Below are 17,536 nucleotides of genomic sequence, written 5' to 3' on the forward strand. Positions count from 1 at the left end.
CATTATAGTGGCTATGCAGGCGCTCTCGTCTGAATCCTGACACTGTAGATGCTATTTTAATCCTGCATTGTGCCAAGAAAAAAATCAAACTAGACCTAAGGTCAGGCATATTAAACCAATTAGCCTATGTTATTTAGGCTACACATATGTTCAATATAAACTTTTGAGTTCGGTCAGCTGATAATTTTACGTTCATATTGGTTTAGCCTATTCTTTTCTAGACATGTTGGCCTCGCTTTTACGTTCCGAGGCTAAGGTTATTTTGCCAGAATTTCTTTGTCGCAACTGGCGTAGTATTTCGTTATGCTTCAAGTTTGAGAGGAATGGGGATAATTCTAAGTCCATGGGTTATTGGACCACTTGTCATACATGCACTTAGCCTGGTCAGACTTTATGTTCGCTCAACATAATCGCTTTTCTAATTTAATTTCTAATTGTGTGGGTGACTGAGCCTACAAGGCTTAGGCACGATATGACGTTTTTATTAAAAAAAATTTCAACTGTTTGCCAAAGCATGCGACTATAGCCTATGCCTACATTAAGATATTTATGTTAATATTTTTTACTGCCTGTTGTTTCTTTTGGCATATAAAATAGGTATTGTCTGATAGAGATATAAATAAAGGTTCATCTTGTCGCAGAACTGGTGTTGTTTCCGATTTCTACAAGCTCAATAACATCCACAGCAAAAAATAAATAAATAAATAAATAAAAAAAATAGTTGAAAAACTGTGCCCATTAATTAGATGTGCAAGGCAATCAGGTACGTTTTTGGGGTTGCTATGGACAACTACAAATGTAAACATTATTAGGCTATAATGTACTGTAAATGACTTATTATTCTATCTATTTACTAAAAAATAAAGTGAAATAGGCATTTAGTAGTAGGCTAAATAGCAGCATGTTGAAATGATGTGTCAATGCGTTTTCTATTAGGCTACAATAAAAAAAGTTGTATAGTACAGTGCGTTTAATTTAGGCTATTTATTTACTTTTGTCCCTGTGCGCCGATTGGAGACAGAGTTCACTGCTGATATTCTGAGAGCTTGGGTGCTTCTCATTTCTTATTTGTGCATCCTCGTTTCCTTTCCTTGCTTTCTTTCCTCGTGTTTCCACCCCACCGGGACACGAGGGAAGGACGCAAGGAAAATACTCAAGGACCGAAGAATCGAATCAAGTGAAAAGACACGTCCTCGTATCTTTAGCGTCACTTCAAAGCGTCGTCAATTAATGACTTGCACGTTTGGATTAACTGCATGTCTACATTAAAGTCATTCTCTATTCTATAATGATCAATAAAGAAACATTCATTTAATAATAAAAAAGTAATAAGCCATTCAAATAAAGAGCCCAATCAGCAGATGGCGGGCGGGTGCGGTTTTAAAAATTGGTCAAAAATGTTACGGTGGATGGATGGTGGACGGATGATGAAATAATAGCCCATCCGCGCATCTCTACTCCATGAGACGAGATGTGACACTAAATTGTGTTCACGAGAATGAGACAAGACAAGATTTTTACAGTATTTTAAGAAACCTTCAATGATGAAATATGAATAGAAAATAGTTTTGTTTAACTGAAAAAACCATGTTGTGCAAAACTAGGGACTTTTATAAATCAACTAGTAATGAATGTTATTTGACTTCTATTTTAATGAATTCTATGCTGTAAAGGACATGCAAGCACTGAAAATGTCCTTTCCACTAATTGAACTTAAAAAAAATGTATGTAATTTTTGATATTTCATTTTCAATTTTTCATCAGTTTTGCTTTCATTCAGCAAGATTTCATTCATGCTCCTGTGACAATATCTGAGCTACTGGGTGCGAATGAAGTAAGGACTGATTTAAAAAGAGTTGTTTAAATGTAATTTGATACAGCACACTGAATGAAAAGAACTTCTTTTCCCAGACATACAGTGGCCGAGAGAGCTTAACGTGCTGCAATTTCAGAAAACGCATGCAATTATAAAAAAACCCCAGCAAATTAAGAAAAGACCTTCATACATTTGACAGCACACTTGGTGTAAATCCTTACATACATATAAAAAAACGTGCTGCATTTTTACACAACGCAAACAAATTAATGAAAATGCAAACAACTTACGAAAATGTGCTGCATTTTCTCACAACACTTGCAAAAACAATGGAACAACAGAAATGTTCTTCACCCAAAAACATGACGGACGCTGCTGTGACTTGCTCAGTGCAGTTGTAGGTGATCTTAAAGTGAGTTTTTTGTTTGTTTATTAAAAATTCTTATTCCTTTGTCTTTTTAAATTTTTTTAGCATAAGCAACCATGACCTAAATAGCAGAGTCTGTCGCGTTTTACGATACTCTTGAAATAGCTTTATATATTGTCTTTAGGGAATATAGTATAGAATATATAGTGCCTCCCTCCTTTCAAAACGCTTTACGTTTGCTTTTCATTTGATGCACTAGAGCTTAACCACTTTCACTGGCATAGCAATGATAAAACAAAACACTATTGGCTGTTTTTAATAAGGGGGAGGAGCCACACTATGTCCCACCCTCTCTTCGTGTTTGGTTGGTTTGATCAAACATCGAAAAAAATTTAATTTTGAAGCACTTCTTGGAAGCCTTTAAAGCAACGTTACAATATATTCCTGCTGATGACTGTTTTAATAATTTTTAGTCAAACAAAAAAAAACATGCACAAAATCACTCACTGCTCTTGACTGAACGATGTTTGTAGCTTAAAAAAACAAGTCAAGTTTAATTCTTACAGTGAAGATGTTTAAAGCAGAGTTTGTTTCATTGGTTTATTTTTATTCTATTGCATTTTTTTTCCATAATTGTGAAACATTTTTGCTAAGTCTGTTAATTCTTAATTCTGCTTCAGTATCTTTGAAATATATAGGTGTACCATCAACCTTATCTAGAGGGTCAAATACGCTGTATATCTCAAACTTTTTGGTTAATGATAATAGTTGTAAATAATCGGAATTACAGTTATGACCAAAATAATAGTGAATATGATTTTTCCATAATCAAGCTGCCCTACTACTGAAAATTGAGTTATCAGAGGCAAGAGAGCAATGGTTTCCAATTGTAGCTCTGCATACTGTAGTTTTGCTCCAACCACCTTCAACTCACACCTGCTTAATGGTCTCTTGTAGTCTTGAACACCTTGATTAGTTGGATCAGCTGTGCTTGATTAGGGTTCAGCAAAACGGTACAGAGTTGCGGCCCTCCAGGGATTGTGTTCGAGACCCATGCAAGAGAAAGACCGAAAACTGACTATAAACAGACCTGCTCCTAACGTTTATCCATACTGGCAGGCTTTAGAAAGCTGGTCCATATGGTGTGTGTATGTATGTTTATAGAAATGTGGATAGATGGATGTTTCAAGCCCCCACCTACTATGTCCTCTGAAGTCCAATGTTTTCGTTTACTATGTTTTATTTTACAGTATTATTGAATGACCTTCACAAACTTCCTATTCCATTTTCCTCTTGTATTTCTTTCATTTTATTTCTGTTGGCCAGAATGAGAGCATCCCTGTCCTTTGCCCTATCTCAGAAACCTGACACATGGTCAGGTTCAAGGCCCCAGTCCCAAACGTTGTTTGGAAGGATGTTTATAACATTCCTGTGGCAAGGGATAGTTCTAGCAATTACAGGAATTGGCTTTGGCCAGTCTTCTGTGAGGAGAGTCAGGGTTTTATTTTCAGTAGTTCCACTAAAAATGTTTTTTTTTTTTTTTATCATTGTTAATAAATTTTAAATTGTTAATAAAAACCAACCATGTTGGTTCAATGCTGTATTCTGTGTCTCCCCATAGAACACAAAGATGTTAGCAATTCGTGGTGATCATATACTGTTATGTTCCAAAAAGGAACAAAAAAGCTGCCTAAAAGGGGTCCATTTGAAGTAGCATAATTTTGATCAACTAAAAGCTAGTATGTTTCTCATACGTTGACATTCATCCCATTTGTTTGTAAATATGAACTTATGAGTAATGAACTTACAAACCTGAAAGTATTAATATTCTTAATATCCTTATAGATTTAAGAAGTGTACTGTAATAACCTAATTTATTAATATGCTAATAAATGTGCTCTGACATACATGGATGCAATGTGGCACTCAAACAACATCATGGATGAGCTCTTTGACATTATTTTGTAGTGCATATTTTACTGCAAATTCTACATTTTGTATACACAATTCAAGTACACTTTTTTTCCACAGTACTAGGGTTGGAACATTGCAGATTGTTATTTTTTGGTTTTAGTGTCAGTGTTTCAGTACGGTTCAGTATGACTTATGTGAGGTGTTTCTAATGCAGCATCTGTGGACGTGATGGTACATTTAAATTTTTTTTTCTCTTCTGGCTGCCATCATTAGTCTCACACTCCACCCTCCCCCCCTTTCTCAGAGAGTCTTGAGCAAATAAGTTCAAAAACAAAAACAAAAAACAAATATATGCATTTTTTTCCCACTTTCCCATTCACTGCACTCTTAAGTTTACTATGATGACTTCTGCTGCTGAAAAAACTGTGATGTGCTATGTGAAAAGCGTCCATTGGTCTTAATTTACTTTTACCATTAAGAAGCAAGACCTTTTCAGATGATTGTGTCTCAGTGAGGTTCATCGTCATCAAAGCAGACAGCCTGATGGTTTATGCCTCATTGGTCACCATTGTGCTCAAGAAGAATTCCGGACGTCATTCAGGGATGTAATTGTTGACCTACCTAGGCTATGAGGAAGCCGTTGACGATATGGTCTATGAAATCGCTTTGAATGGGTGTGCAGCTCTGCACTTTTTCTGCTTCCACATTTGCATGTAACGACTTTGTACATTATAAATAAAGCCACAAGATGTACATTTATTATTATCCTCCGCAAGTCATCTGTTCTGATGTCTTCATTTATTCAGTGCTACAGCCTAGCACCTGCAATTTAATACCTGAAAGTTTTGTGGGTTTAGATTTAAAGTGCACCTAGTTTACCCCTTTATCAAGATTTAGGATACGTCTTTTGTGTCTCCACAATGTGTCTGTAAATTTTCAGCTCAAAATTATTTATTATACTTATTTCTGAATGTGAGAAATATAAGCTGCAAGGTTACCGTAGCTGTTTTCATTGCCTGTTCCTTTAATGCAAATTAGCTGGTTCTTCCTGCCCATCATTCCCACTTGTGTGTATACCCATAGAGATCTCTCTGTATTGCTCTGATGTGGGTAGCCTTCTCAACGCTATGGGTATCCTTAAGTTTTTAACGGTATTACTACTTTTATCGATACCACTTTTCGGTTCAGTACTTTAACGGTTCTCTTATCGGTACTTTTTTTAGTTTTTGTTTATGAAACAAAAAAACTAATTGAACACATTTAATAACACTTTGTTTTATTATTATGTTTTTAATGTAAAATAAAACCAAACCAATAATTGTTGAACAAATAAATTATTTTTTTTCCTGTAAAAGAATGTACAATGGTTGAAGGAAAAACACCATTCTTCTGGAAATAAATCAATATGTTTGCCTAACCTGGCAGAAGTCCTTTCATGGTTTATTGTGCTCCCTGCAGTTAAAAATACCCTCTTTGAGTTGCAAAATGCAGTTAAATGAGATAATGTTTATGATTTTTCATTAACGCATTCACATAAATGAGTTAACAGTGTTTTGGGAGTTAACTGTATTTTTAATACAGTTTTGGAGCATCTTGCAATGTAAAAATAAGCAATTAAAAAAAATTTTTTTTTGATAAGCATGTTATTATTAGGCTATTCATAGGCTTTTTTCTAAATACAGCTGATGTGAAAGCATTTTTAATGTTTAAGATTTATTTAGGCTACTGCAGAAAAACACACCGTTTTCATTGTAACCGAATGTGTGTGTTCCTTCAACTATTAATATTATACTAATTTAGGTGATTGACTACTAACATAATGATGTGGATGATGTAACGTTACTGATAGTAGCTAAGCAGTCAAAAACTTTTCGTTTGTCTTTCTGCAGTTAATGCACTTTTAAAAGATACTTTTACTAGATTGCTTGCTTATACAAGAAAACAACTTGTTGCGCTTGTTGCAACGAGCATTGTCGCTGTCCACTCGGGAAATACAACTTGTTTGGTTCACTCCGCAAGCTTACAATGTGTGTGTTGTGAGCTATCTGTGTGTGCTTATCGTGAGCCTCCGCTGAGTACGTGCGCACAGCCGAGAAGTGTGAAGGCTTTTGTACTTTATATGCTTACCAGAAACACAAGCATTTTTCTTGTGAGGTTGGCAACTGTGCAGACAAATATCAAATATGGCAAATTGGAAAAGGTTGGTCAACTAAATTATGCAACTGTATTTAATGTTTAATAGGCAATAAATCTCCAGTATCAATAGCAGAACTGTTTATGTCAGAACTTATTGATTTGTCTGTCTTTTCTTATTTAGCACCGATAGTCACTGATAAAGTACTGAGTTTCGGTACCCATCTCTACTTACCGCTTATATAAACAGCATAGTGACAGACAAGAATGAATAAGAGCTACCTTACTACAGTAATAACTTTCCCAGCAGTTATTTGATGCATTTGTTGTAGAGTTATTTCAAGCCTTTATGCAACGATGAGTCACACATAATGTCAATGTTACAAAGTTTGCGTGCACACACACAGAAAAACACACACACGTTTGCACTGTTTTTGCATGGCAACTGCAATGTTTGCTTTAGGGTTTTTTCCAGCTGTGGCGGCAGGTCTTTTACACAAATCTACCAACTACCTATGGTGCTGTTTCAGGGACATATGGGGAAATGTGGTGGGCGCAGTATTACACGTCATGATCACATTTATGAAACTTTAATACGAGCATGCCAATCTTTGCTTGCGCGTCAATTTCCTCTGCTCGGGCACAAAATCTCTTGCACGCCCTCAAACCTGCTGCTCAAGCTCAGATCATGTTGTAGGCTCTCATTAAACACTGCTGAAGTGTGATTTAGTACGTTTATGTAGTGCGTATGTCTCCAGCATTTATTAGATTTGCTAGGAATATTTATGAATGTCTCCAATAGACCAACAGATCGGTATTAATGCGCCCTGGAGTAAAATGAAACGGCAATAAACTCCAGCAAGATAACGTTAAAGTCTTTGTATGCAGAATCGAAGACCTTTATCCATAAATGAAGTATAATAATGGAAACTGAAAGCTACCATACCTTTCATCTCAACTGAAAGCTACATCCTGTTTGCTGACCTCACGCATCGCGCACCTGTCAGTCAGTCAGTACATTACCTTTAAGTGTTTAACAAACAGCACACATTACTACTACGGTAACAGAAAAGTTCGCACTGTTATAATTCACTTACCTTTTAATGGGTCTTGGTGCGCTTATAACCCGCTTTTAAAAACAACAACAACAATGAATGAATGTTTTGAATTAATAAGAAGCTGTAATGTAGCCGTGGCGGGATGAATTTTGGTGTGGCACCCAACCATGGCAGAATAAATGTAGCGGAAACCATGAACTGTGACAGGATACACATTAATATCCAGTGCTGTATAGATATCTGTTATGTTAATGTACAAAATAAACCTGATTTAAGTCCACAAACTGAAATTGAAGCATCTTCTTTTGTAATTGTAATGACAATATGTGCTGTGTTGATAAATTAAATAGGGGTTTTACTGTTTTTCTCTTTATTACAAACATGCACATGCATTAAAAATGTCTTTAACTTGTAAAACTCATTCTTGAGGTACAGCTGATCACAGAGATCTAAACAGATCTTTTAAACCCAGTTGCTTTGCAAGTCCTATCTTGTGGATATGATTATATGCATTACTATGATGTCATATTAATACACGACTGTCAATTAATTTGGTGGGCGGGGAAATCACACTTCTACGTCACGTTGCGATGGGCCTTAATATTGCAGGCATTTGATTTCTATTTTAACATCAGGAAATTTAAAGAAAAGATATTGTGTTTCTATTACTCCAATGACTGTGGGCACAATATACCTACACACAGTTCTGTCCAAATGGCTTACAAAGGGGACTTTCAACATAGGTGCCCTTTAAGGTTTAAAAGTTTAGACGAATGAAAGGGAAAGTGATAAACTCTTTTTAGTATCTATAATTTTTTTTATGGTGGAATGTTAAAATATATAGCCTACTCAACTCAATAGGACTTCATAGTTTAAGGCATTTTAAAGGTTTATTGACAAGGTTGGAATAAACAGTCTACTAAATTACTGAAAAAAAAAAAATTCTGTGTACACAAGAGAACTAACCAGGTTAGTGGCGCCATCTAGCAACTGTGTGTGGATCTGTACCGACATTGAGGGAAAAGTACAAAGTATAAACCTATTAAATATTACTTCTGTATCTATTAAACTGCTGAACATTTAAACTGAGAAAACAAAAACTGAAACAAACTTAAATTGTGTGGTCAATTTCAAATGTTTATATAAATAATATTCGTTCATTTATTTTCTTTTTGGCTTAGTCCTTTTATTAATCTGGGGTAGCCACAGCGGAATGAACCACCAACTTATACGGCATATGTTTTATACAGCGAATGCCTTTCCAGCCACAACCCATCACTGGGATGTATCAACACACACTCATTCACACACATACACTACGGTCAATTTTAGCATACCCAATTCACTGGTACCACATGTCTTTGAACTGTGGGGTAAACCAGAGCGCCCGGAGGAAACCCACGTAAACATGGGGAGAACATGCAAACTCCACACAGAAATGCCAACTGACCCAGCTGAGGCTAGAACCAGTTACCTTCATGCTGTGAGGCGAACGTGCTACCCATTACACCGTTGCGTCGCCATAATTAATATTATTTATTATTATTTTTAGAACTATTATTCATTATTTAAAAACACACAAACACACATGCATATAGTGTTTGTCTTTTTCTTTTTTTGTCCTCTGATCACATGCCTGATTAAGAGCTTGATTAGCTTGTTTAGTTGTGTTTGTTGGAGCTACTGTACACTCTGCAGGACATCGGCCTTCTAGGAACAAGTTTGGTGACCCCAGTTTACACTCTCATTCTTGTCATAAAATGTGCATTCCTCAAACTGCACCTTTGTGTTCTATCAGCTCAATCTGCATCAGCTCTCATCAGCATTCTTTAGCTGATAGAGCTGAATGGCCCCAGTACAAATGTTTGAATTTGGCTCGGGACATTCCTAAGGATGTGTAATTTAATTACTTGACTTAATACTACCTAAAATACTTATACATGTGGACACTAGAAACGAAGTTCTTTAGTGTGTGTCAAACATAAACATTTTGTTTTGTTAAAGAAATGTAATGCTTCAAACGTTCATATTAATGACACCACATTTCATACATATTGTATATTTACAAATTTATTATTTAATAGTTTCTTAGGCATGTGCAATTCTTGAACAAATCGTAATTTTTTTGTTCAAAATTTAAAAACAGGATATTTAAAATTTATGAATGATAAAAATATACAGTGTAGACTAAACCCAGTTATGTATACATATTTATTTCTTTATTTGAGAATATGCAGCCTTTTTGTGTCATAGAAAATGTAGGCTTTTATATCAAGCTCTTGATAGAAGCAGGACGTTACATAAGAGAACCTTGCACACCTGTTACACTTCCAGGAATGGTAAACTGCTTTTGCGAGAGGACAACAAACAAAGAATATAGATATGCACACCTGGACCGTATCAGTTATGTGCGAAACAAGCTTTCTGAATAATGACAGCCCACATGTGGGATCATCTTCTCATTCTTGTTCTCGCTATGTTTTCATCTAATTTCTTTTACTAGCTTTTTTAACTCTTTATTTTTGTCTGTCATGCTGCTTTTTGATTATAAGATCAAACTAATAAACGGTCATGGGCATATTATAAACTTTAGTGACAACAAGCAAGCACTGGCTCAATGGAGCCACTGACAATCATGTCTGCTGTCCCAAGCAAATCTCATGCTGGCCCTGAGGCCAATGGGCCATTGAGCAATTAATCAGTTTATAGCGGGCTATATTTTATACATTTAATTATAAGAATCCTCCAGGCACTGGTACTGGTACTAGATGAGCTATTACAGTAAATAAATATGGTATGTTTATTAGGGCTGCACAATTCTGGCAAAAATGTGAATCACATTTTTTTTTTTGCTGATCAGTGTAAAATAAAGGTTATTTATTTTATTTATGTGTGGGTCTACTGTTTACATTTACATTTAGTCATTTAGCAGACGCTTTTATCCAAAGCGACTTACAAATGAGGACAAGGAAGCAATTTACACAACCAAGAGCAACAATGAATAAGTGCTATAAGCAAGTTTCAGGTCTGTAAAGTCTAAGAAGGGAAGTATTAGTAGTATTAGTATTTTTTTTTTTTGTACAGTTAGTGTGATATTCAGAGAGGCAATTGCAGATTAGGAAGTGTAGTGGAGACTAAATAGTTGAGTTTTTAGTCGTTTCTTGAAAGTAGCGAGTGACTCTGCTGTTCTGATGCAGTTAGGGAGTTCATTCCACCAACTGGGCAGATTGAGCGTGAGCGTTCGCAAAAGTGATTTCTTCCCCCTTTGGGATGGAACCACGAGGCGACGTTCATTCACAGAACGCAAGTTTCTGGAGGGCACATAGATCTGCAGAAGCGAGAGCAGATAAGGAGGAGCAAGGCCAGAAGTCACTTTGTAGGCAAACATCAGAGCTTTGAATTTGATGCGAGCAGCAACTGGCAGCCAGTGCAAACGGAGTAGCAGCGGAGTGACATGTGCTCGTTTAGGTTCATTGAAGACCACTCGTGCTGCTGCATTCTGGAGCAGTTGAAGAGGCTTGATAGAGTTAGCTGGAGGCCCAGCTAGTAGAGAGTTACAGTAATCCAGTTTGGAGAGAACAAGAGCTTGAACAAGGAGTTGAGCTGCATGTTCAGATAAGAAGGGTCGGATCTTTCTGATGTTATAGAGTGTGAATCTGCACGATCGAGCAGTTCTAGAGATGTGGTCAGAGAAGTTTAGTTGGTCATCAATCGTTACTCCAAGGCTTTTCACCATTTTGGATGCAGTAATGGTTGCCCCGTCCATCTGGATTGAAAAGTTATGGTGTAGAGTCGAGTTGGCAGAAACTATAAGCATTTCCGTTTTTGCGAGGTTCAGCTGAAGATGATGATCTTTCATCCAGTGTGAAATATCCAACAGGCAGGCTGAAATGCGAGCTGGAACCGAGGGATCATCAGGATGAAAAGAGAGGTATAGCTGGGTATCATCAGCATAGCAGTGGTAGGAGAATCCATGTCTCTGGATGACTGGTCCTAGAGATGATGTGTAGATGGAGAAGAGAAGTGGCCCAAGAACAGAGCCTTGAGGTACCCCAGTGTTTAGATGCTGTAGGTTGGACACCTCACCCCTCCAAGACACCCTGAATGATCTGTCAGTGAGGTAAGATTGCTTAAAATGCAAAATTTTGTATAGTTATTATGGTGGACTTGAACAGACTTACAATACAGTATGTCCTAATGTTAATTCACAGTAAAATTATGACATCAGAAAATAACTATTCATAATTTTAAAGTTGATTTATTATTTTTAAGACATGCTTGTCATTTGTCATTGACAACATTTATTAGACCATTTGCTTTCACTGGTAAAATTATAATTTTGTCATTATCAGATTCCTTCTTGCATTATTTTCAACATTATAGGCAGGTTGTTATACTGACACAGTAAGCATTTATTTTCATGCACAACACTATATGTTTGCTATGAAAGAAAAACATATCAAATGCTTGTCATAATCATAACTGTAAAATGCGATATGATCATTGATGTGCGCACAGGTTTCACTTTCACTTCCGAGTGCGGCTCATGGCTGCTGTCACTGTGAGAAAAAACACATACATGCAAATCAAACCTCGTGCACGGCCCGGCCCTCCAACGATCGCTCTGTGCAACAAACTGAACGCTACTTACAACTTCATTACCTGTTATTCACAGCCTATGCAGGTTCTGCTAAAGTAGGCATCATTGGGTATGCATGTGCGCATTATGGTAGTATTCAAACAGTCAGTGATTTTGTGGCCGCGAATACATCATTGCATGAAGACAGAAATTACATTTTTGGGTGAATTATACCTTGTAAATACAGTATGTGACACTTTTAACACCATTTGAAGGTGTCAATGTGAAGACTTGTGCAACTGCCTTGCTTTTCACCTTGAAAATATAATTGGCTGAATAGTAGAAAAGCTGATCGTGTGAAGGGTCGAATCGAAATTGTGATCTTTATTCAATTAATCGTGCAGCCCTAATGTTTATACTTCCTTTATTTATCTTGCACAGAATGTTGCCGTGTTCAAATTTGGTTTCTGAGTTTAGAGCTGGGTGATTATTCAAAAAGTAATCAAAATGGACAATTATAATCAATCACATTTTTCCAGAGCAAGTTTTATTTTTAAATTTATTTATTTATTTATTTATCTATTTTTTCGATTATTTTCCCTACCGCGTGTGGAGTCACGGGACCCAGCTCTGTAAATGAGCTGCGCACCTCTTAAAAAAATTTAACTACACGCCATGGTGACGCATAGCACAGGCTTAGTGATTGGCCGGTTTGATAGCGGTTACGAGAGTGGGCGGTGCAATTTAATTTAAGTTTTTCAATTTTGATGTTCAAAAAATAAGCCTAGGTAGTAGATGTGTGTGTCTCCTTCAATTATTTTAAAATCAAGTAATGCACTCTACATTCAGAACTCTCTAACTTGTAATATGTGAGCATATTTACTGTACAACTTGTCAGTGTATGAGGGCAAAAAATAAAAATAAAATAAACAATAATCGTTCATTAATTTTAATCAAGTTAAAATGTGCAATTAATTGAGATTTTGATTTTAGGCCAAATCACCCAGCCCTAGCTGAGCTTATATTTTTCTATCAGCCTGCTACGTGATATTTAGTAACAAAGACAAATAGTGTACTAATTTAATCCTAAGTTGGCAAAGTGACGAAGGCTCACACATAGTCTAGTTCACTAGTTTTAAGCCATTCGGCAAGATAGCCCAGGCATTTATATAGGCAAGGTCCAGGTCTCCATAGATGAACATAGAAAGCATGCAATATTATTGCCCATGATAGTAAAAAAAAAATATTGTTAATGGGTTTGCTTGTTATGGGCCGTGTTTGTTTCATTTGTCTATTTCAGTCAACTCGTGTAGATAAATGAAGCTTTAAAGTTTTGTTTTGTCTTCATGTTTCGCTGCCTTGTTTAGGGTGTTACATGCTTATTATTTTTGCAGCAGTGTGTTAAATTCTCAGACTTCATATCTGTGAATAAACTGGCAGTAGTAAGTCTCAGTTCTGCCAAAAAAAAACAAAAACAAAGCAGCTGCAGCATAGCAGATTTATTTAAATGTTGTTATAAGTTTAAACGTTGCCTTGTACATATTTATTTTCAAATTAAATCTCTGTCACTGTAAATTATGTAAAATTTTACAAACAATATTTTAATATTTTTATTTCAAATCAACCCAATAAATGCATGACCCATCCTGCATGACTCTAAAAAATGTAGAATCACTTTACGGGTTTTAGACTGGTCTGTTGTTAGTGAGCAATTCCACAGAAGCATTTTTTTGCACTACAGAAACACTATTGTTGTTTTAAAAACACTTAGGGGACGCTTCTCCAACTGTCAGAGCTTTTTAAAAATAGCAAGTGCTTAAATTCACGTTCAATGACTAGCTACACTTCCAGCATTTTAAAAACGTGCACTTTCATGCTCTTAGCCCTTGCTTTACTTGAAAAATGCTGGACAAAAGGGTAGCATTTTTTTATGTACAGTGTGTGCTTTCTCAGATGTTTATCTTCTATTAAGTACCCATCTTTATCTGAATTGAGCAGGACAAAAAAAAGTGCTGTGAGGGGCAGCAAAGTGGGCATAAGAGCATCAGATGAAGCTGTGCCATGTTTTTCTTTTTTATTTGCTTTTCACATGTCAATTCATGAGCTCATTATTTGATTTTTCTTTCTCACACAGTCCATTGGAAGCAGAAGAAACCCAGAAGCCACAGGGTAAGTCTCTTTTATTGCTTTCATTGGTTTCAAAGAGCTCCTTTGTGAAACATCCTCTTGCCTCCATTTTGCCACACTCTCTTATAAGAGTGAGCAGAGATATGTTGGTGTCCTCTCATGCATCTGGAGAGCATGTACTAAAGAATGTACTAAGAATGTAATACGAATGTAAATGTAATAAAGTGAGACTGCCTAAATGATTTTAGGAATTAGATTCTCTCAATTTAATTGAACAATGTCGAAATTGAAAGCTATATATATCCATCCATTCATTTATTCATTCATTTTCTTTTCGGCTTAGTCCCTTTATTAATCCAGGGTCGCCACAGCGGAATGAACCGCCAACTTATTCAGCACGTTATTATGCAGCGGATGCCATTTTATCCGCAACCCATCTCTTGGAAACATCCACACACACTCATTCACACAGATACACTACTGACAATTTAGCCTACCCAATTCGCCTGAACCACATGTCTTTGGACTGTGGGGGAAACCAGAGCACCCGGAGTAAACCCACGCAAATGCAGGGAGAACATGCTGCATTGCTGGGTTTCTTTTGTTTTTTTTCAATGGTGACTATTGTTTTGGGTTGTTAGCTCCATGCTTTCTAGCATTTAATGGTGCATCAGGACACTCAACACCCACCCCCCATCATTATTATTAAAATCCCCATTTTAAATTTCAAACAGTGGCTGTTTCTCAATTCCAAGAATGCATAGAACGGCCTTGCGTTTTTGTAGAGACCGGTCTTGCCAGGTTAGCTCAGAAGAGCGAACTTAAGAGACTACGAGAACAGAACTCGTCCTCTGAGAAATAAGATGCTGCGTTCTTCCTGATGGTCACATAACCTTAAAATATTTATAACAGAAAATTATGTAAACATAACAGCATTCATACAACAATTTACTGTTTTTTCCTAATGCACTAAAACCATACAAATATACTTTGCACATTACGAATAAAACAGACTTTAATACGAATTTCAGCAAATAAACATCGTTAATGTGTTTACTAAGATTTTATGTTAATGTTTACTTTCACTGTCTCATTTAGGGAAACTAGAGATGAATAAGTTATATTTCTGATCTTGTATCTGTAAAAATTGCTGCACTTTTCACTTCCTATATTTGGCCGCAATGACTTATGGACATCTTGAGCGAGTTTTGCGCTCAAGTTTGCCTCTTTGATATCAAGAAAACTAAGGAACTTTCAAGGAACTTTCATGCATCCTCCGTTCTTGTGGTCTTGAGTTTTGGAACTGCAGTTGATGATGACATTACATGAGAACTCAAGGATGCAAGATCGCTAATGAACGCATACTGAGAAACAGCCAGTTTTTTCCAGTCTACTAGCTTGAACATAAACCACTTTCTATCATACATGAATGTTTTTTTATTAGGGCACATGTTGTTTGTTCATAATCTGTATCACCTGGAAAGGATTTAAATGCAAATTTCTACAAGTTTTTTAAGGATTTCGTGCTTGAGGTCCTTAATGAGTTTAAGTAAAGTGCCATCGTGGAGATATTTCATGTTGCCCCGCCACAGACAAAACTTTAAAATGCCCTGTGCTTCTGTGTCTGAGGTAAGGTAGAAAGAATTTCTGTGTCAGCTGTGCTTGTGGAGTCATTAAGTGTTTCCACTACATAAACTGGTGGACGCTTGTATAGGGCTGCTCGATGATGGGAAAAATCATAACCACGATTATTTTTGTCATAATTGTAATAACGATTGTTCAAATGATTATCCCTTTTGTGAATTTTTTTAATATATAAATATTTCCCAAATGATGTTTAACAGAGGAATTTTTTACAGTATTTCCTATAATGTTTTTTTAAATAAAAGCAGGTTTAAAAGGTTTTTTAAAAACCTATTTTAATAGCTCAATATTATTAGCCCCCTTAAGCAATATATATTTTTGATTGTCTGCAGAAAAAAACTACTGTTATACAATGACTTGCATAATTACACTAGTAATTAAGTAATTAAGTAAATAAGTAATTAAGCCTTTAATGTCACTTTAAGCTGAATACTAGTATCTTGAAAAATATCTAATAAAATATAATGTTCTGTCATCATAGCAAAGATAAAAGAATTCAGTTATTAGAAATTAGTTAATAAATCTGTTATGTTTAAACTGCATCTTCACTGTAAGAAAAAATCTTTAGCTACAAAAGTCCTTCAGTCAAGAGCAGTGAGGGATTTTCTCCATTTGTTGTTTGATTAATAATAAAAACAGGCGGCAGCAGGAATATTGCGAGCTGTCACTTTCAGAATAGTGCAGCACTGATAAATGGTTTCTCTTTCACATGTCTTTGATTTTCAACACCAGGCTCTGACATAAATATGCATGTATTTGACCATTAAAGCGCTCACATTAAGAAGGCGTTAGATGTGTGTGCTCTGCTCATCTCCGATCCTGTTTGGACACCCAAGAGCATGTGCTCTTTTTCACTTTTAAAAATATTAATTATGCACCTGTGCTGCAAACGTTGCATTACAGCACATGCTTTTAGTCATTTTCACGTGGAACTGACCTTTGCAGAGCAACAAATGTAAAAAAAAAACTGAAAAGGGGGCGGTATATGATGGAATAATCGTTTATCTCGATTAAAGCTGTACCATTACAATGTATGCGTTTGCTTCTAAAAGTCCAAAGTCCATATTAAAATTAATATATTTTCTTTTTGAACCCATTGGTGAGAACCACCCTGTGACAGTCTTTGTACTTTTATTTCAGAGTGCAAATTGCATTTTATTATTACATGTATTTTTTAACTATTTTCCCAAGCATATATAACTACAACTGCAAGAAATTATCAGAATTCGGTGCATACTTTCAGTATTATCTTTTCTTAAAATGACCCAATCTAATCCTGGTTTTATGAATAAAGCCTGCTCTAGAGCAGGTTTGAGCTACCAGAACTGTTGCTATGACAACAACTCTTGGAGGAGTTTTGAAGAACGATCCTGGATCGTGTCAAATCGTCAATTACCAAATGTAGCTAATGGAGTATTCAGACTCCTGGTTTTTCCCTGTAGAATGACAGTACAAACTACTGCCTCCTGTGGGTATGGAAAGACAAATACTGTCAAGCAGGTGCAGAACGCACATGCTCATTACAGTCAGTTGGTGTCTGTTTGGTGTGTTTTGGTGCAGCTTTTTAGACCAGATGCAACCAGCATGAGGCCCCAAAACAATCCTTTTATTTTTGCTGTTGCCACTAGTGCTTTGTTCACACTGCAAGGTTTAGTACACATTTAAAAAAAAAAATAAAAATGTGACATTTCTTGTGTGAATTAATCACACGTGTGCAAAAGCACAGCAATGCACAGCATAAACTTTTCAATTATGTACACTGCATACTGTACCATGTGAGCTAAGCAAGTTGTCAGATTATTTACAATTTTTACAAACAACTGCAGTGTATTTTATGAGCTATAAATGAAGTTTTATAAACAAATTTTAAGAGGAGCACGTGATATGATTGGTTTCAG

General features: G+C 36.1%; 1 protein-coding gene across 4 annotated transcripts in view; it reads left to right on the forward strand.

The window, feature by feature from the left end:
- svild (supervillin d) overlaps nt 1-17,536 on the forward strand; it is a 133,261-nt gene that overhangs the window by 36,302 nt on the left and 79,423 nt on the right. For all 4 annotated transcript variants that reach the window (XM_021480277.2, XM_073918319.1, XM_073918318.1 and 1 more), the window contains exon 2: nt 14,002-14,036. Coding sequence is in view for 2 of the 4 variants with exons in the window: in XM_073918318.1 (XP_073774419.1) it covers nt 14,002-14,036 (35 nt within the window). In the remaining 2 variants the exon portion in view is untranslated. The remainder of the gene's footprint in view (nt 1-14,001; nt 14,037-17,536) is intronic.

Source organism: Danio rerio, chromosome 12, assembly GCF_049306965.1.
Source record: "Danio rerio strain Tuebingen ecotype United States chromosome 12, GRCz12tu, whole genome shotgun sequence".
Taxonomy (NCBI): Eukaryota; Metazoa; Chordata; class Actinopteri; order Cypriniformes; family Danionidae; genus Danio; species Danio rerio.